At 37.7% G+C, this 22,117-nt stretch overlaps 1 protein-coding gene across 9 annotated transcripts in view; it reads right to left on the bottom strand.

The window, feature by feature from the left end:
* Nucleotides 1–22,117, bottom strand: part of NAV3 (neuron navigator 3) — an 889,111-nt gene that overhangs the window by 99,683 nt on the left and 767,311 nt on the right. For all 9 annotated transcript variants that reach the window (XM_070454242.1, XM_070454243.1, XM_070454238.1 and 6 more), the window contains one exon: nt 775–907. In XM_070454242.1, the coding sequence (XP_070310343.1) occupies nt 775–907 (133 nt within the window). The remainder of the gene's footprint in view (nt 1–774; nt 908–22,117) is intronic.

The following is a 22,117-nucleotide window of genomic DNA, read 5'->3' as shown; positions in this document are numbered from 1 at the left end:
TTCATTTAAGTTTCATTAATTTTAGTCCTATAATTCTCACTTGCACATATTAGAGAATATCAGAAGAAATGTGTGCAGAAAACTTCAATTAAATACTCCAGAGAGGAAGGCATTTTCTATGTCAAATCTAACAAGGAAAAGTAAAACAAGATAAAACTTAATTATCTAATATTCATTCTCGATTCACAATTCTCAAGAGATTCAGTGATGCATTTCAGAGATCAATATAAAATGAATCCGAACTATCCAAAATTAGACAATTAAAAAATCACTTTTGGATTCCTAAACAATTATATCAATATTATAAAGAAAGATATGCAACAGAAGGCTTTCTGGGTTAGGTTGTAATCAATTGAAAAAATACACATACACAAGCTGTCTCAGTTTATGTAATTACTTCAGACTAAGAGGCTGTGCTATATTTTAATGCAATGTAACATAACTTGTGGAGAAGGCAATGGCACCCCACTCCAGTACTCTTGCCTGGAAAATCCCATGGATGGAGGAGCCTGGTAGGCTGTGGTCCATGGGGTCGCTAAGAGTTGGACAGGACTGAGCGACTTCACTTTCACTTTTCACTTTCACACATTGGAGAAGGAAATGGCAACCCACTCCAGTGTTCTTGCCTGGAGAATCCCAGGGATGGGGGAGCCTGGTGGGCTGCCGTCTGTGGGATCACACAGAGTCGGACACGACTGGAGTGACTTAGCAGCAGCAACATAACTTGGGGAAAAATCTGGCAGAAGCAGTGGAAAAAGAAAAGGCAATTCTTACCTGAGTGTTCTTTCGGGATGGGACAGTGATGTTGGAGTAAGAGCTGACAGAGGACGTGGTATTCAGGTCATCGGTGCTGATGTTATCCAGGGTGTCGCTGAGACCACTGCTCACGGAACTGCTGTCATCCCAGCTAAAGACAGGCAGCAATGACTAAGCATAGGATGCACAACGCAATCACCCGTATTTCCACTAAATGTGTATCACGTATTGGGGAAAATATTCTTCTTTTTTTTTTACCTTATGATGAAAATGACTCACTTTTCATTTCTGGAAAATCATACTGTTCAGAATGGAGCACAAACCTGAAAATAACCTTATCAAAGGTTTGCTAAGAGTCAGTGCCTAGAGCAGATACAGGAGAAATGTTTATAAAATGAGTAAAATTAATGTTGAGAGCTGAAGAATTGATGCCTTTGAACTGTGGTGCTGGAGCAGACTCTTGAGAGTCCCTTGGACTGCAAGGAAGTCAAACCAGTCAATCATTAAGGAAATCAACCCCAAATATTCATTGAAAGGGCTGATGCTGAAGCTGAAGCTCCAATACTTTGGCCACCTGAGGTGAAGAGTTGACTCGTTGGAAAAGACCCTGATGCTGAGAAAGACTGAAGGCAAGGGGAGAAGGGGATGACAGAGGATCAGGTGGTTGGATGGCATCACTGACTCAATGGACATGAGTTTGAGCAAACTCCTGGAGATGGTGAAGGACAGGGAAGCTGGGCATGCTAAAATCCATGAGGTTGCAACGAGTTGGACATGACTAAGCCACTGAACAACAACAAAAAATATTGCTACAAATACTGCAAGGCATCAGGAAAAAAAGACATTATACCCATAAGCTTGTTTTCCCCCCCAAGAAGGCAATCAGGAGTCATATGGCATGTAAGAATCCATCCTTTGTGTTAAAAAGTAGAAAGAAACCCATACACACACAAACTGTGCCTTAGTCAGGAACCAGAAAATCATTCCTTATTCTTTCTCCTACCAATAACTACTTCCAGGGATTTACCAAATCTTGAAGATTGAGACTTATTTTATCATAGCACTCCTCTTGAATACTTGACGATTTCTGACCTGGACAACATACCATATTCTTTCATCTGGCCTTCCTGCTGTCAGTCCTTCTCAGTGAACTTCACCTGGTAAACTTGGGCCAACGTTCAGAAGTACACATCTAGCCATGTCACTGCCTTACTTAATCCTCTTCAAAGACTTCTCTCTACCAAAGCTGTAGGTTCCACAGTATAAAGCTCCTGCCCTTCAAGGTGCACAAAGTAATCATCTGGGACATAAGGAAAGTATCTGAAATTCTGAATAAATCTGTTCTCAGTTGAAAGAAGAATACATAAAACAGGCCATATCAATATTCTTGTGCAGACTACCACGGGAACCCTCACTCAATCAACATGTCAGATGATGCAGAAGCCATGCAGGCTGGCCAGGGTCACCCGATGAGAAGGGGAACTCCAGAGAGTAAAGAGGTGAACCTTGGCTCTCACTTACTGACTGAGTCTCCTGTGAAATATCGCTGCTCACCTGCACTCTGTTAACTGATTTGTGTAAACTGGATACATATATCACATGCAGACAAAAGTGAAGTCTCATAAAATAGACAAGTGACTTTAAAAAAACCATCTGCAAGTAATCCACACAGAGAGACTATGCATAATGAAAGGACAAGCTAACCGCAAAGGAAGGGCAAACTGGTAACTTTTCCTACTCTGCTAGATGTACTTTCTGAGTCACACCATACATTAAAAATAATAGGGATGGCTTGAGATCATACAGCAAACTGACTAGAAGTATAATTATCAAGAAGAAAGTTTGAAATTTTAATTTATAGAAAATACTGTTATTGATGAGTTGTCCCTAGGTGAGAATTTTGCTGAGATATTACTATTGAGAGCATAAAACATGACCAAACACATTTATATATCATACTATTACCAATAATAATTATATTTTTAATCACAGCAAAAGGATATTTTGTTCCACTGTAGGAAATACCTGCCATTTGCGGCTGCTCTAATCTTTTGATTATCTTCCCCACATGTTATTTTGATAATTTTCCTCATTGAGAGTCTTAGTTTCTCAAGACAGAATGTAAGAAACTCACATTTCCAGATTTCCTTATAGACAGATATGACACGTAACACAGGGCCTACACATGCATCCATAGTCACAAATGAGAAAAATAATCTTCTGGCAAACATAGCAGTAGTCATTCAATTTTTCTGTTATAAACACTGGCAGATATCTGGTCTCTACTTCCAGGATTCAGAGGTTCCTAGTAGAGGAAGACGTGATGCCCTAGATCTATGGTTGGCTAAAAGCCTGCAAAGAGTTTCATTATCCAATCACCCCAATTATGCCAACAGCCTTTTTATGTCACTTCATTCCTTAAGTTAGATAGAGTCTATAGTTTGAAACTAAGAACCTCTATCAATAATTCATAATTTTAAAAATAATATTTTTTCATATATCCTCTAATATTTTTTAAAGTTTATATATGCTACATAACACATATACTGGGTTTCCCAGGTAGTGTCAGTGGTAAAGAATCTGCCTGCCAATGCAGGAGACATAAGAGATATAGGTTTGATCCCTGGGTCAGGAAGATCCTCTGAAGGAGGGCATGACAGCCCACTCCAGTATCTTTGCCTGGAGAATCCCATGGACAGCAGAGCCTGGTGGGCTATGGTCCATAGGGTCGCAAAGAGTTGGACATGACTGAAGCAACTTAGCATAGCATAATAAGTATATTCTCATAGGAATGAGTGCATATAATTATAAAATTTAAATATACATACTTGAGCAACTACTTATCTATTTAAGTAGTTACTTAATTAGATTAAGCAATTACTAATTGCTATTTAATTAAGCAACTACTTATCAGATTCCTTTAAAAGACAGATGGCTTTCTGGATTATATGGCCCTAGACTACCCCTTCAGCTTAAACTCTCCATCCCCTGCCTGCCTGTGTGCACTTTGACTTAGAGCTGCATTCAGCTCCCATCACCGTCACACTGTTTGCAACTTCTGCCTTTGACCAAGCTACCCTTTGGCCTACTTGACTACCTCATACTTGCCTTATAAAGCAATTCAAGCAACTATCTTCAGGATAAATTAGGTAGCTTCCTGTCTGCATTGTCATAATACTAATGCACAGACTCTAGGACTGGATGTAGCATACTGTTTTACAAATCTACAAAAATGTGTATAAATGGATCATTAGCCCATGAGTTTTCTGAGCACAGAACTGTGTGATAGTTGTCTTTGAATTTCTACTGTTTGGCAATTTCTACTATATGGCAATGACTGACATAAATATTGAATAAATTTTCATGTTTTATTGAGATTAAAAGAAAGAAAATTACAGAGGTAATCTTTCATACTCATATGAAATGGAGTTTTAAGAAATACTTATCACAATATATTAAGTACTCAAAGAAAATTAAACAAAAAGGAAATTTTACCTGTTTTAAAAAATGAATCTTTTTAGGTAACTATTTCTCTGGCAAGGAAGATAGAATCAATATTTCTAACTACAGCTTTCACCAATGTAAATCCTAGCATTTGTAACTCAAAATTAAATGCAACAACTCTTACGGAATTTAAAAAAATCACTTGTGTTTTAAAGCCATTTAAAGTCTCAAATGATCACACTGGCTTTGTGGTTAAAATAATATAAATGAGAGAATCCAAAATAAGATATAAAGTTTCAATCTCTCAACAGAAAAATTAAAAAATATATCAAATTAAGAAATATTATAGACAAGAACAATCTGAATTTATCTTGGTGTAATGGAAAGAACAATGGATTCCTAAAATTAAAGTTTTTCACATAAGCCTTTATTAGAGGCACATAGTCTTGCTATTCTGAGCTCCCCATCTCTCAGGGTAGCATGGGAAGCAAATGAACCATTTATATGAACCATTTTATAACACGTTACACTTTTCCATCTCCTCAAACTGCTTTACCTCCAAGATCTCAAATGCTGCAGTCTCATTTTTTGATCACAATCTTCCATACTTCCAGCATTCTAAAATCTACGGATTCCTAGTTTTTAAGACTATTTTATAGCTACTTCCTGGTGTCTACTTTTAATGGCCTTCTTGTGTTTTTTATGTCACTGATCTCTCTACTGAATGATGCAGCATCCAAAGATGCTGGAACAAAAGGACTGCTAAAGTGAGAAGTACTCTATTAGTTCTCGCCACCAGAGTGGTCTTCCATACCTGTCTTGACTCTGTTAATTAAACATGTTTTCCCTATTACTATTTTGGAAAAGGACAACAAAGTCAATTAATGAGAATGACTAATATAAAATATTATTATATATTTTTATAATATGTAATAATGACTGCATATAGATTCAAGGTACCTGACCTCAGGTGATTTCTCAGCTGAGGTTCGATTTCTCAGTTAGAAATTCTGCCTAATCCGATCACAACAGACAACACTGAAATACAAAGGATCATAAGAGACTACTACCAGCAGCTCTATGCCAATAAAATGGAAAACTTGGAATAAATGGACAAGTTCTTAGAGAAGTATAACTTTCCAAAACTGAACCAGGAAGAAATAGAAGATCTTAGCAAACCCATCACAAGCAAGGAAATCGAAACTGTAATCAGAAATCTTCCAGCAAACAAAAGCCCAGGACCAGAAGGCTTCACAGCTGAATTTTACCAAAAATTTAGAGAAGAGCTAACACCTATCTTACTCAAACTCTTCCAGAAAATTGCAGAAGAAGGTAAACTTCCAAACTCATTCTATGAGGCCACCATCACCCTAATTCCAAAACCAGACAAAGATGCCACTAAAAAAAGAAAACTACAGGCCAATATCACTGATGAACACAGATGCAAAAATCCTTAACAAAATTCTAGCAAACAGAATCCAACAACATGTTAAAAAAATCATATACCATGACCAAGTGGGCTTTATCCCAGGAATGCAAGGATTCTTTAATATCCACAAATCAATCAATGTAATACACCACATTAACAAATTGAAACATAAAAACCATATGATTATCTCAATAGATGCAGAAAAAGCCTTTGACAAAATTCAACATCCATTTATGATTAAAACTCTCCAGAAAGCAGGAATAGAAGGAACATACCTCAACATAATAAAAGCTATATATGACAAACCCACAGCAAGCATCACCCTCAATGGTGAAAAATTGAAAGCATTTCCCCTGAAATCAGGAACAAGACAAGGGTGCCCACTCTCACCACTACTATTCAACATAGTTTTGGAAGTGTTGGCCACAGCAATCAGGGCAAAAAAAGAAGTAAAAGGAATCCAGATAGGAAAAGAAGAAGTGAAACTCTCTCCATTTGCAGATGACATGATCCTCTACATAGAAAACCCTAAAGACTCTACCAGAAAATTACTAGAGCTAATCAATGAATACAGTAAAGTTGCAGGATATAAAATTAACACACAGAAATCTCTTGCATTCCTATACACTAACAATGAGAAAACAGAAAGAGAAATTAAGGAAACAATACCATTCACCATTGCAACAAAAAGAATAAAATACTTCGGAGTATATCTACCTAAAGAAACAAAAGACCTATACATAGAAAACTATAAAACACTGATGAAAGAAATGAAAGAGGACACAAACAGATGGAGAAATATACCGTGTTCATGGATTGGAAGAATCAATATTGTCAAAATGGCTATACTACCCAAAGCAATCTATAGATTCAATGCAATCCCTATCAAACTACCAGCGGTATTTTTCACAGAACTAGAACAAATAATTTCACAATTTGTATGGAAATACAAAAAGCCTCGAATAGCCAAAGTAACCTTGAGAAAGAAGAATGGAACTGGAGGAATCAATCTGCCTGACTTCAGACTATACTACAAAGCCACAGTCATCAAGAGAGTATGTTACTGGCACAAAGACAGAAATATAGATCAATGGAACAGAATAGAAAGCCCAGAGATAAATCCACGAACCTATGGTCACCTTATCTTCGACAAAGGAGGCAAGGATATACAATGGAAAAAAGACAAACTCTTTAACAAGTGGTGCTGGGAAAACTGGTCAACCACCTGCAAAGGAATGAAACTAGAACACTTTCTAACACCATACACAAAAATAAACTCAAAATGGATTAAAGATCTAAATGTAAGACCAGAAACTATAAAACTCCTAGAGGAGAACATAGGCAAAACACTCTTCGACATAAATCACAGCAGGATCCTCTATGACCCACATCCCAGAATTTTAGAAACAAAAGCAAAAATAAACAAATGGGACCTAATGAAACTAAAAGCTTTTGCACAACAAAGGAAACTATAAGCAAGGTGAAAAGACAGCCCTCAGATTGGGAGAAAATAATAGCAAACGAAGCAACAGACAAAGGATTAATCTCAAACATATACAAGCAACTCCTCCAGCTCAACTCCAGAAAAATAAATGACCCAATCAAAAAATGGGCCAAAGAACTAAACAGACATTTCTCCAAGGAAGGCATACAGATGGCAAAAAAACACATGAAAAGATGCTCAACATCACTCATTATCAGAGAAATGCAAATCAAAACCACAATGAGGTACCATTACACGCCAGTCAGGATGGCTGCTATCCAAAAGTCTACAAGCAATAAATGCTGGAGAGGGTATGGAGAAAAGGGAACCCTCTTACATTGTTGGTGGGAATGCAAATTAGTACAGCCACTATGGAAAACAGTGTGGAGATTTCTTAAAAAGCTGGAAATAGAACTGCCATATGACCCAGCAATCCCACTTCTGGGCATAGACACTGAGGAAACCAGATCTGAAAGAGACACATGCACCCCAATGTTCATCGCAGCACTGTTTATAATAGCCAGGACATGGAAGCAACCTAGATGCCCATCAGCAGACGAATGGATGAGGAAGCTGTGGTACATATACACTATGGAATATTACTCAGCCATTAAAAAGAATTCATTTGAATCAGTTCTAATGAGATGGATGAAACTGGAGCCCATTATACAGAGCGAAGTAAGCCAGAAAGATGAAGACCATTACAGTATACTAACACATATATATGGAATTTAGAAAGATGGTAATGATAACCCTATATGCAAAACAGAAAAAGAGACTCAGATGTATAGAACAGACTTGTGGACTCTGGGAGAAGGCGAGGGTGGGATGTTTCAAGAGAACAGCATCGAAACATGTATATTATCTAGGGTGAAACAGATCACCAGCCCAGGTTGGGTGCATGAGACAAGTGCTTGGACCTGGTGCACTGGGAAGACCCAGAGGGATTGGGCAGAGAGGGAGGTGGGAGGGGGGACCGGGATGGGGAATACATGTAAATCCATGGCTAATTCATTTCAATGTATGACAAAAACCACTGCAATGATGTAAAGTAATTAGCCTCCAACTAATAAAAATAAATGGAAAAAAAAATTAAAAAAAAAATAAAGAAAAGAAATTCTGCCTAATCCAAAAGTGATTTTCTTCAGATTCCAATGATATAGCTTTGTTTCTCTCTTCTTTCTCTGGATTCCAAGATCTTCCTCCTAGTACTTTCCTGAAACTGCTTTCACAAAGGTCAATAAGTCATGGACTGAGTGCTTACTACGTGTCCTGCTCTTCTAAATACTTAATGCTGCTGCTGCTGCTAAATCACTTCAGTCATGTCCAACTCTGTGCAACCCCATAGAGGCAGCCCACCAGGCTCCTCCATCCCTGGGATTCTGCAGGCAAGAATACTGGAGTGGGTTACCATTTCCTTCTCCAAAATACTTAATATATATTATCTAATCCCCAAATGAAGCCAAGAGATAGACATTATATAGATAAAGGGGTTCACATAGTTTGAATGATCGAGCTGGGATGTGAACCCAGGAATTTTGCCCTAAAACTTGGTCAGCACTTCTCTCCCTTGCCTCCCATCTTCTCACCCCCTGTATCTTGAAATACACCAATGATGAGTCTTTAGAGGCTCTTCATAAAGTTCACCAGTCCACAGAACCCTTTACTTTTCTCTTCTTCAGGATTCCTTTGAATTCCTCAAAATTCAGAACTTAATCTTAAATCACCTTAGAGATTCTTTTTTGGTAATTTCTTAGTCTCTCACAGCTTCAATATCACATCCATGATGACGACACTCAAATTTACATCTCTAATTCAAACTTCTTTCTTGATTAATTGATCAGCCTTTCCAGCCTTCTATTCTGTAGATATCTCTCTTCTCTCACCTGGATTCACTGTTAATCAGGTTGTTTCTTATCCTCTTTATAAAGTCTGTCTCAGCTATAGGTAACATGGCCCTTTTTGTGTCCTGTATTACCCGTGTGTATACTCCTTCCATAAGAGCTATTAGTAATCTGCTCTTATTCATTAAGTAATTAATAAATTATAGCTCCTCTCCTTTGAAGAACTCGCTGTGTACTGTGGAGGGCAAACAGGTAAACAGAATACTATAATACAAAATGGTAAGGGTTCTAATAGAGATGAATGGTAAATATGTGGCAGGACAGCACCCCCACCACTCATTAGAAGAGTTCAAGCATTTCTTCGAGACAGGAATACTGCAGTGTGATCAGAGGAAATAAATGTTAATCACTGTACCAGAGCATATATCTCTTGTGAGGCCACTATTTGGTGTTTTCCCATCTCCTCGGTCATAATCTGGATTACCTGACGTCAGAGACTGTGACATTTATCTTCATAATGCCAGCACATAACATGGTGGTCAACCATTGAACAGATGACTAGTAGATGTTTGTTAAATAAATGAAATGGTTTCACTTTTGAGGATACTGCTTCTATCCTATAATGTTAAGTTAGACTAAATCCAATAATAAATGTAGAATTTGAGAAAAAAATGTGTTCAACATATTTCTTTGCTAAGTAATCTTAAAGGAACACCTTTTGACTGATGAAAACATGATTTTCCTCATCTTAAGGTTCTGTGTTTTGACTTTCATCTTTGGTTTATTAGAACCAGAATTTGCCCTAGTAAGGATGCAATTAATCTTGTTTACTATGGCACGCTTACTTAACTGAAAAACTCCATAGAAAATAGCCTTTTTTAACTGACAGAAATGTTAATTTACTCAAATAATTAGCTCCAAGTAGTATGTCTCAAACTTAATATATTTTCATCATTTCATTTTTAATTTCATTAAGATGTTCTAAGAATTCCTGACTATATTTTTTTAAATAAAAGAGCAAGTCTTTATCTCCTCCAAGTTACAGATCTATTGCTCTGCTAAGTTTTTCTCAACAAACTAGGACAGTTAAAAAAAAATTACAAATCTGAGTATCTTACACACACAGTTTGCATTTACACATTGAGTTATTTCCAGTTTTAAAATACTATGAATAAAGCTGTTAAGAACATTCACATACACTCCATTTATGTGACATTCTAGAAAAGGCAAAACTACAGATATGTAGGGCAAATCAGTGACTGCCAGTGGATAGGAGTATGGGAAGATCTGTGGTGTCTGTTACACGACTTGATGCATATGTCAAAATTCTGAACTATAGAAAAAAATTATGGTATGTAAAGTTTTTAAAAAGTAGCCAATTAACCTGTTGGTAAATCACAATTTAGATATACACTAGATTACTAATTATTCTAAGAAGAAAGTGACTCTTTTGGCATGTCTTTAATATTTATATTTTTAAAGATTATTGACAATGCCAAAGTCTTTGTGTGAATCACAACAAACTGTGGAAAATTCTTCAAGAGTTGGGAATACCAGACCACCTGACCTGCCTCCTGAGAAATCTGCATGCAGGTCAAGAAGCAACAGTTAGAAATGGACATGGAACAAAAGACTGGTTCCACATCAGGAAAGGAGTATGTCAAGGCTGTATATTGTCACTCTGCTTATTTAACTTACATGCAGAGTGTATCATGAGAGATGCTGGACTGGATGAAGCACAAGCTGGAATCAAGATTCCTGGGAGAAAAATCAATAAACTCAGATATGCAGATGACACCACCCTTATGGCAGAAAGTGAAGAAGAACTAAAGAGTCTCTTGATGAAAGTGAAAGAGGAGAGTAAAAAAGTGGCTTAAAACTCAACATTCAGAAAAGTAAGATCATGGCATATGGTCCCATCACTTCATGGCAAGTAGATGGGGAAATAGTGGAAACAGTGACAGACTTTATTTTTGGGGGCTCCAAAATCACTGCAGATGGTGACTGCAGCCATGAAATTAAAAGACGCTTGTTCATGCATCCAGCCTGGGCTGCTGGTGATCTGTTTCACCCTGGATAATATACATGTTTCCTTGTGCACTGGGAAGACCCAGAGGAATCGGGTAGAGAGGGAGGTGGGAGGGGGGATCAGGATGGGGAATACATGTAAATCCATGGCTGATTCATGTCAATGTATGACAAAAACCACTACAATATTGTAAAGTAATTAGCCTCCAACTAATCAAAATAAATGAAAAAAAAAAGACGCTTGTTCCTTGGAAGAAAAGACCAACCTAGACGGCATATTAAAAAGCAGAGACATTACTTTGCCAGCAAAGATCTATCTAGTCAAAGCTATGGTTTTTCCAGTAGTCAAGTATGGATGTGACAGTTGGACTATAAAGAAAGCTGAGAGCTGAAGAATTGATACTTTTGAACTGTGTGTTGGTGAAGATTCTTGAGAGTCCCTTGGACTGCAAGGAGATCCAACCAGCCATCCTAAAGGAAATCAGTCCTGAATATTTATTGGAAGGACTGACACTGAAGCTGAAACTCCAATACTTTGCCCACCTGATGTGAAGAACTGACTTATTGGAAAAGACCCTGATGCTGGGAAATATTGAAGGCAGGAGGAGAAGGGGATGATAGAGGATGAGATGGTTGGATGGCATCACTGACTCAACGGACATGAGTTTGAGTAAACTCCGGGAGTTGGTGATGACAGGGAGGCCTGGAATGCTGCAGTCCTTGGGGTTGCAAAGAGTTGGACACGACTGAGCGACTGAACTGAACTGAATAACTTAATGAAGCTGGGGATCTATTTTATTTATTTGCTATGCACTTGTGGCTCTGACACTCATGTTCACCCCTGGATTTACACTGAGAAGCAAACATATGTGGCATATTTAAAACGTTTGTTTGTTTTTTGCTTTTTATGTTAAATGATTCTGAAATATTAAGTAAATAAATGTTAAAGTAATTTTGCAGATATAAAACTAATTTCAGGGGAAAATGCTAGTGCTGTTGGTCAGTAATTTTTAAACACACACCTGAATGATAAGCAAATCCATTAGTTTATACATGATTTAAACAAAGTTGGTCATTGGTAAATAACATAGATAACATAATAAAGTGTTCACTCCAGTGCTTGAATCTGGGGACATCTCACACATACAGTCCAATACACTAGTTTCATTTAGGCTCTGCAGACAGACAAGTGTGGAGATTCCCATTTATTCCATGAGTGTCTATTATAAAATGGGGATTTTTTAGTTATAAGTGAGGTGGCAAAACCAGGAAAAACGTAGAGGATAGAAGAAAAGAGAAACATTCCATGGGTATGGCAGAGGTCCAATGTTAAAAATCTCATAAGACAGTCATACTGAGAAAAATAGGCTGTTTTCTTCCAACCTAAATATAATATATGATAAAATACAAATATATGATATAGTACAGTATAATATATGAAAAATAATAATATATGATAAAGTACAAGTTCTATGGATTTTACTATATATTTCTTGAGACAAGTAATTTTTTCATGAAAATAAAAGAGGAGTCTCTGTAGTTATCTGCAAGACCATTGGGTGGAAACTTCTGGATAGGCTTTTTGTTTCTAAGGGAGGTGGCAGGGGGGATCGGGATGGGGAATACTTGTAAATCCATGGCTGATTCATGTCAATGTATGACAAAAACCACTACAATATTGTAAAGTAATTAGCCTCCAACTAATAAAAATAAATGAAAAAAAAAAAAAAGAAAATAAAGGTACCACTTAAAACTCTATCACATTCTGGGATAGCTTTGTTTTCCGTTTCCACTGTTATTTTACATAATACACATAAAAAGATAACAGTTATCATAAAAATATTTAGACATAATGATCTTTGCAATAATAATCTTAAAAATACTGACAATCAACTGTTGAGGCTTTGCAGTTTGGTACTAATATGTTGTCAATGATCTTTTCCTCAAAACTAAATGAGCATAAAACCACTTAGACCTATTCCATACATTTTTTTTTAATCAGCAAGCACAATCCACTACCTGCTACATTTGAGCACTAAGACCGCTGAAGTGTAAATTCTACATTACTTCAGGGTCATTGATAGAAAGCAATGGCGTGTATCTCAATAACGATTCATTCAGCATTTCCCTGGAAAAATACCTTATCACCAAGAAAAAAAGCATGAGACATTAAAAAAAGATTTTATAATTGGAGAAACCTAAGTATATAATAACATCAATATACTAAACACAATTTTATGTTAAAACTAGTCCTTTCAACCTATAAAATGAACATGGCCTTCATTTAGTTTTTTTAAAAAAATGTCCTACTTTCAAAGGTATTCTGTCCTTCCACTGCTCATTAACTCTGCAGTGGAGTATAAGCAACTGGTTTATAATCCAGCTGAAATGTCGTTTCCTCTATGAACCCTTCTAGGATTTCCAAGGACACATTAACTCTTCCCTGTCTGTACGTACTACCAGTGTGCTTCTACTGTCCTGTAATTTATCTGCTTGCAATGTAGGAACAGCTACAGGACTGTGGTTGAGGGCAAAGAGAGTGGCTTTTCTCGTAGTTTCGGTATTCAGGCTGGCATCTGGCCCATGATAGGTTCTTAATGTTTGTGGGATAAATCAGTTGTGAGTGAAAAAATGTTGCCTGCCCATAGCAGTAAACAAAGAATGCTGCAATCATCCAGCCCCTACAGTGGGCCCTGGGGGAACTCTGGAGAGAAACAGCATGCCTTCCTTCAAGCCCTCAGCCACCTCAGCCACTCCCCGGCACTGTACCCTGAGGTGACTCCGGAGGGAAACGCAGGATATGGATCCCAAGTAGCTGAGATACACATCGAAGAATGCTTTCAAAGAGCTCAGCATTTTGCAGCTTCTTGCACACAGAAAAGCACTGCATTGAGTCACTTGAGATGTCTGATTTGCCTTTAGTAACAGTAATATTTTGATGTTCTGACTACCTGTTTGCTGCAGAAACTCGTGTATATCCTGGCTCCTCCCTTACTTCTTTGGAATAGTCTCTCAAAGTTACCAGAGTGTCTGTGTCCCAGACTGAAGTCCTTGGTTTCTTCCATAAATAAAACATAATTGTGGTGACCCAAGGATGAAAGAGCAGATAAAACCAAGGAGGGTCTTGGAACGCAGGAACAGAAAAACCAGACCCTTATCATCCTTCCCTCCCCCATGTTGTAACTATTAACGGATTTCAGGTCCTCCTGAGCAGTATAACCTGCTCCTCTCCTACCCCATAGGGAGAAGGTATTTGCCTCACCCTTCCCCCACTCAGTATATGCACCTCATCCAATCAGCAAATGACCCGCAAGACCCCTATCCTAAAAGCATCTCCCACTCTACTAAGCTTTATTTCCCTCTCATTCTGTCTCATGTCTGGAAATTCTTTTCCAACCCATGCCCGGACCACGACAATAATTTCAATGCTTAAGTTGTGCATGTTTTTCAAATGACACAATAAATCATCTAGTCTTACAGTCATATACTACAACCTTAATCTATGATTCATTTACTTATTCTAACACTTAAATGGGCACATCATTAAGGACGGTGGTTAAAAAGAATCAATGTGATTATATGAGAGAAAAACCAATCAGAAGGACTTATTACATCAGGTGAATAAAGAAGGGCCTCTTTGAGGAGGCAGCTGGAGACAGTCATTAAGTAGATGAGCGAAGGGTAAAGGAAAGCCGTCTGTGAAACGGGTGAAGACAACAACAGGGAGAGGAGACAGCGAGTGTAAAGACCCAGAAGCAGCAAAGTCAAGGGGATGCAGGAGCATGCAGCCCCAAGCAAGGGGCAAGTGTCAGTTCTGAGACTGGGAAGTAGGCGGGGCCAGCTCCTGAACGATCTTCTAGACAATGTTAAGACATTAGAGCTCCTTGGAAGTATGAAAGAAATTCATCAAATAGTTCCAAGCCATGAAATGACATAAGCAGATCTAAGGTTTAAAAATAATACTTCAGTGTTATGAGTATATTAGAAGTAAGGAGGAATAGGTATTGGGAAGCTCAGTAAAGAGGTTATTATAATATCTGTCAGTTTTTGATGAGGGGGTTAGAAGTAAATTAAAAGGAGGCTGTTTGGGGGTTCCATGGTGTTCCAGTGGCTAAGGCTTCGTGCTTCCAATGCAGGGAACCTGGGTTTGATAACTGGTCAGGGAACTAGAACCCACATGCTGCAAACAAAGACTCAGGGCAGATAAATAAGTAAGATTTTACAAAAGGAAGGCAGTTTCAAGATATATTTGGAGGTAGAAATGACAGGATTTGCTGGTGGCTGGTGTGACATAGCAAGCAATACATATTTGGTTTCTATCCCCAGTTCCTTATACAGAGCTCCTAAGAGTTTTGTAACTTTTTTAGGTGATAGGTATGGCAGGATCACCTTTTGTTCTAATAGTTGGTCTTGGGCTCCAGTTTCTAATGCAGAGCCCTGCAATTCCCTGGAATCTTCTGGGTGACAGGAGCATCTTTTGTTCTAATAAGACAACTCTTGGCTGGCTCCTGTATGGTCCATTGGTCTTTTTCTTTAAAGCCACAATTCCAAATTCCTTGCACTTATGTATTAGAGTGAATGTATCACAGATTAAGGCCTTAGTTTGTGACTATGTGAGACTAGATCATTTCCTGATTTATCTCACACCTCCAGTCTTTGGGAGGGAGAGGGACTGAAGACTGAGGTTAATGTATCATGCCTACATAACAAAGCCTCCATAAAAATCCATAAATGCTGAGGTTCAGAGGGCTTCCAGGTGAACATACAGAGGTGCTGAGACAGTAGGTTGCCGAGAGCTTGGCTATTCCATGTCCCTCTCTACCTTACTCTAAGCAGCTCTTCAGTTGGTTATTCACCTATATCCTTTGTCATATCCTTTACAATAAACCAGAAAATGGAAGTACATGTTTCCCTGAGTTCTGTGAGTCATTATAGCAAATTATAGAACCTGAAGAGGGTCATAGGAACCTCCAGTTTATAGCTGGTCAGTCAGAAACAGGAGGCCTGGGCTTGCAATTGGCCTCTGAAGTGGGAGCAGTTTTCTGGGACTGAGCCTTCAGCTTTGTGGCATCAGATGCAAATTCCAGGTAGATAGGGCCAGACCTGAGCTGAATTGAACACAGGATACAGAGTTGGTGTTAAAGAATTGGTTGGTGTGGGGAAAAAGAAAACACCAAACATTTGGTGTCAGAAGTATCTAGTGAGTGAGATATACAGAAAACAAGTTTTCCTTTAGTTGGAATGTGGTAAGTGAGAGAAGAAAAAAAAAGACTAGATCTCTTGTAGAGTTTATACTGGCAATAGAGGCATGAATGGGTTTTTGGAAAAGTAAAGAATCCATCAACAGAACACAAAGCATAATTTCATCTTAAATTTTGTTTGCACTTAGTACCATTATTTGTATATATCAAGGGAAACATATGAGTTTAACATCACAGTTTAAGTGCATAACTCTTGGCAAAACTGGCAATTCACATAAACATGAAGTTAAAATTTCTCCATTTTCACTATTTTTAGTATGTACAACATGCTATATATTTATCCATGAAATACTTATAGAGACTACCATTGTTCTGTGGGGGTTTTGGATAAGGAGAGCATCAATAAACTCTTTTCACTGACCTTTGCATTCCCCTTTCTTTTTTCTAGAAAACAAATAATGAATATTTACAGTTATTCTATTATGGCATCAGATAGGATAAGATAAACAAAAAAGAAAAAGCTCTTATTCTTTATGAAAGAAAGCCCTAGGTAGATTTGATTAAATGTGATGAATGATGTTAGCTTGAAATGAATCTATGTAATCAGGCAGATTTTAAGAATTAATGGTATCTGAGGCAGATAAGAAACATCTATTTTTGTTTTTATTATTATACAGGCTGATACCATAAGAGATAAAATAATCTTATTAAAATTATTTTGCTGAAATACATCACTGGGACAGTGCTTATTATGGTTTTGCTAGTTTATTTCAAAGCCTTCTTTAATGATTCTGCTACATAGATGAAAAGTGTAGAAGCTTCTTTAAAGGTTTCCTGATATTAAAAAGGAGAGACATTACTTTGCCAACTAAGGTCCATCTGGTCAAGGCTATGGTTTTTCCAGTGGTCATGTATGGATGTGAGAGTTGGACTGTGAAGAAAGCTGAGCGCCAAAAAATTGATGCTTTTGAATGGTGGTGTTGGAGAAGACTCTTGAGAGTCCCTTGGACTGCAAGGAGATCCAACCAGTCCATCATGAAGGAGATCAGTCCTGGGTGTTCATTGGAAGGACTGATGCTGAAGCTGAAACTCCAGTACTTTGGCCACCTCATGTGAAGAGTTAACTCATTGGAAAAGACCCTGGTGCTGGCAGGGATTAAGGGCAGGAGGAGAAGGGAATGACAGAGGATGAGATGGCTGGATGGCATCACTGACTCAATGGACATGAGTTTGAGTAAACTCTGGGAGTTAGTGATGGACAGGGAGGCCTGGCGTGCTTCGATTCATGGGGTTGCAAAGAGTCAGACACGACTGAGCGACTGAACTGAACTGAACTGATTAGTGATAAGCTGAGAATATAACATATAACTCATATGAAAGGTAACTTGGGGTTAAGATCCACTTGGTATCTCTTTTTATCTTACGTGAATTAAAAAACCAGTATGTACTCATTGTTACAAACTCGGAAGTCCAGAAATATATAAAAGAGACAAAGCTTTTAATTTATCTGTAATCCCACTAGAAGTCTCCACCAACATTTTGTGATTTCTGTCAAGTCATTTTCTGGATGTGTAATATATACATATGTAAACTGACTTCGTTGAGACATTGCTGATTATACCTGATGGCATGTCTGATTGTACCTTCTTCATTTGTATTACTTTATGATGATTTTTAATATCTTCAAATTTTATTTGATATAATTATATCAACTATTATATATTTTACCATTTCCATTTTTAGGATATATGAAATACTTTATAATTTTTTTTACTATTGTAAATAACACTTCAATGAATATTTGTATGTAAGTATTTAGGTTATATTTACAGTTATTTTCTTAGGATAAAGTCCTAGAAAGAGAATTAGTGATTCACAAAATACAAACATTTCAAGCACTGAAGATGCAGCATAATATGTGAGAAAGACATCATTTTATGCTCCTGCCAGCCATAAGAGTGCCAATCTTACAAAACTCTGGATACTTTCAGGTACGTGGTTTCCTTAAGTAATTCAAAAGTTTTGGGATGTGAAATAGTTGCTTAATGTAGTCTAAATTGATCAAATTGTAAGTGGGATTACATTTTCTATAGGTTTATTAGCTAATTTTATAACCATAAATTGTCTATGTTTTTGTTAACTTTTTCCAACAGAGTTTAAACAACAATAAGAAAAAATCTAATAATGTTTTTCTATATTAAAAATGTTTCAAATATTTTCTCTATCTAGTTCATGGTTTTCAACTTTTATTTATTACATTTTAATGTATAGAATTGAAAAAAATCCATCTTTGATCTTTTCTCTAATGTCTCCCAGAAAATTTTGCATGTATAATTTGATTTGTCTGCCTCTTTCTTTTTATATACTATTGTTATGGTAAAGTGAGAAACTAGTTTTTTTTTTTTTTAAACAGCCAGTGAATTTCATATACATCATTTATTGATAACTATTCCTTTCTATTTATTATTATAGTTCACTTATTGAGTCTTAATGCATATGGTATCAGATATGTTCCACTGACTTATCTGTTGATTTTTGCAGTAACACATGCTGTTCTAGTATAGTGAGGTACAGAGTTGTGGTTTTTTTTACACAGTGAAGACTACAACTTCAAAATATATATATATATATATATATATATATATATGTCTATATATATACAACTAAGAATCAAAGTCTTTAAAAAAACTTTCTCAAAATTACACTAATTAGCTGTTCTTCTAAAAATTATTGTCATTTATAGCCACAAGGGCTTCCCTTGTGGCTCAGCTGGTAAAGAATCTGCCTGCAATGCAGGAGACCTGGGTTCCATTCCTGGGTTGGGAAGATCCCCTGGAGGAGGGAAAGGCTACCCACTCCAGTATTCTGGCCTGGAGAATTCCATAGACTGTATAGTCCATGGGGTTGCAAAGAGTCGGACACGACTGAGTGACTTTCACTTTCATAGCTTTATTCAGTTAGTGCATGACAAGTTAACTGAATGATATCATTATTGCAGGTACTGAGATTACAGAAATCAATACAATATTATAAAGATAAAACTTTTGCTCTAATGTAGAAAATGTGCAATTTTCACTTTTGAGAATTCAGACTTTTTTTGATATCTGAACATTTAGTTATAGGCATTTTACTTAATAAGTAGCAATCACAGTCACTAATCCTCAGCTAAGAGCTTCCCTTGTAGCTCAGCTGGTAAAAGCTTGCCTCAAATGCAGGAGACCCCGGTTGGACTCCTGGATGAATTCCTGGGTCCGGGAGATCCCCTGGAGAAGGGACAGACCACCCTCTCCAGTATTCCTGAGCTTCCCTGGTGGCTCAGCCAGTAAAAAATCTGCCTGCAATGAGGGAGACCTCAGTTCGATCCCTGGGTTGGGAAGATCCCCTGGAGGACGGCATCACAACCCACTCCAGTATTCTTGCCTGGAGAATTCTCATGGATAGAGGAGCCTGGTGGGCTACAGTCCATGGGGTGGCAAAGAGTTGGACACAACTGAGCAACTAGCCACAGGGCAGCAATCTTCAGCAAGTTGTCTGCTCTCTCAAAAACCTCCTTTCCCACTCGAAATATTTTTGGCGTTAGCTCTATCTTTCAGGAGAATAGAAGTCCTCAAAATACTATAATCTCAAGGTTGAGTGAAGAGAAACGTTATGTAGAAATAAAAGAACTTAAATAAAACCCGACAACTTATCTACAGATCTATCCACAAAACAAGGGTGAAGATGGAAATCTGTTCTGTGTTATCTTACTTGAAATGGCATACATTAAAGTAACAAGATCTCAATAAAGTATTTGTATTTTAAGAGAGAAATATTATTAACAATGAAGAAATATTTTTGCTTTGAAATAATATAAAATAGGTCATATAAAAACATTCCAGATTCTTCTATTTTAAAACATTCTCAAAGCTGCCTTGATAAAGAACATACCCTCACAAGCTACTCCAGAGAGTGAATATCTCCAGGAGGAAGTCAAAGATAGTTCAGAATTAGAGAGATGTCTGCCAGGAAATTCACATCCCAGCAATGAAGAACCACAGATGGCAGCAGTAACAATGAAAACTTGCGGCAGATCCTGGCTGGCACACTTTCAAAATGGCCATTTATATTTCCCATCACAAACAGTCAACTGCTGTTTCCTTGTATCACATGTAAGGATATAGAAGAGGAAAAAAAAATGCAAGAATGACACTTGAATTGCCTTCACAGGGAAAGGATTGAACCTTAAAAGCAAGAATGAAGTGATGACATGAACCTGGCCAGGTGTCTGAGTCTCCTGAGACGTCCCAGGTACCAATGCATGGCTGATGCTTTGCCTGAACCATCTGCATCTGAAATGTTGCCAGCTGCTTCCAAACGACTCTCTCACTTTCCACACCCCAGTCTCTGTGTCTCTGAGCATGGCTTAGAAAATTCTGCTTGATTTCTGTTTTCTTACAGAGGAAGATTTCATCCATAGATGTCTATTGCTAAACCTGGATCATAATATCTGACCAGATTCATCTTGTGTCACACCCAACATGAACAGATCATTCAGAAAAGGTGACACTTTCAAAGATGAGGCAGTGGTTGGTAAAAAGAACATCTCTCACCTCAGACAGGCAAAGCGGAGTCAGGGTGCACCCAAAAAGAAAGAGGCAGGGCAGAACAGAAACAAGCAAGAGAGAGGTCATGGAGTCCTGGCATAGTCGAGAGCTAGAGGATTTACAGGGGTTGAAAAGGCTCTGAACATAAGCAGGAGGAAAAACAAAATGCAATGCTCAGTAACAAAAAAATATTTTGAGAAATGGGTCAGTCTCTTGCCTCAAACAGAGAGCATTTATATCACTCAAGCAGAAATCAATTTCTTCGGATTGGTGAGAGCAAACAGAAGGGTCTGACAGAATGATGTAAAGATTCGGATAAAAGCATCTCCTTTCCAGTTGGTTTGGAATGCAGGTTATAATGGTATTCTTTGGTCCTCTCAAGAAAGGAGAACTAGGTGTTATTCTATAATCTTGGAGGAAGTGAGATAATTGGTTGGGGTGTATCCAGTGTGGTACTGAGTCATGGGATTGATTACGAGAAGTATATTTCTGTTTTCCACGCAGTGGATTTCATACTGTCTTGTCTTAGCTTCAGGCATACAACAGATATATGGAAGACTCTTGTCAGGCTGATGTGAGTTAAAATGCTAGAATCAGCAAACGGATTTTTTTCAGTAGTGTTTAAACCAAATAAACTGCATTTTCTATATTTCATCTGGGTTGCTTCTAGGGCTGCCAATAGCCTATGGAGTAAGTACCTTTTACAGAGAGCGTGGCTTTGAAAGCGGAATATGATCTGGAGCTCAGCTCCATGGTCATTCAGCTGTGATCCTTGAATAGTACACAGCATGTATGATCATAATGGCCATCCTGAGTGCTGTCATGGAAGCACGCGCCCAAGGTAAAACCTAGATTTCTCTATTTGGCACAACCTAAATCCAACTGGTCAATAAGCTCAATTTGCTCTATATTCCCTCCATTGGCACCTCTTCGTTCCCATTGCCACTATCTTAAATGATCTCACTACTTCCTAGCAGACTAGTACTGCTGTCTCCTAATGGTCATCCCTTCCTCTGGTCTGAGCCAATAGATCCTCCAAAGAGCCAGAATATGCTACCAAGAACTCCGCATAGTACAAAGACTCTTCCAAGTCTATTCTTACTGTTTTAACCTAGTTTCCCATGGCTTTCCTACCTGTAATCATGTGGACCTATCTTGTACTTTTTTCAAGTCTTCTCTCAATTTCATAAATTCATGCATTCCTTACTGTATTTTTATATGTACATTTAGATATAAAATTTTACATGTACAAAAAGTATTTTAAAAGTTTATATTTTTATGTACACTTCCCTCAGGCTGCTTTATAGCTTCAGTTCCTTCTCAAAAAACTTTTCAAATACCCGAGGCTC

This window comes from Odocoileus virginianus, chromosome 24 (genome assembly GCF_023699985.2).
Source record: "Odocoileus virginianus isolate 20LAN1187 ecotype Illinois chromosome 24, Ovbor_1.2, whole genome shotgun sequence".
Classification (NCBI taxonomy): domain Eukaryota; kingdom Metazoa; phylum Chordata; class Mammalia; order Artiodactyla; family Cervidae; genus Odocoileus; species Odocoileus virginianus.
Note: the sequence above shows the minus strand (reverse complement) of the source record. Positions and strands in the feature narration are given on the sequence as shown.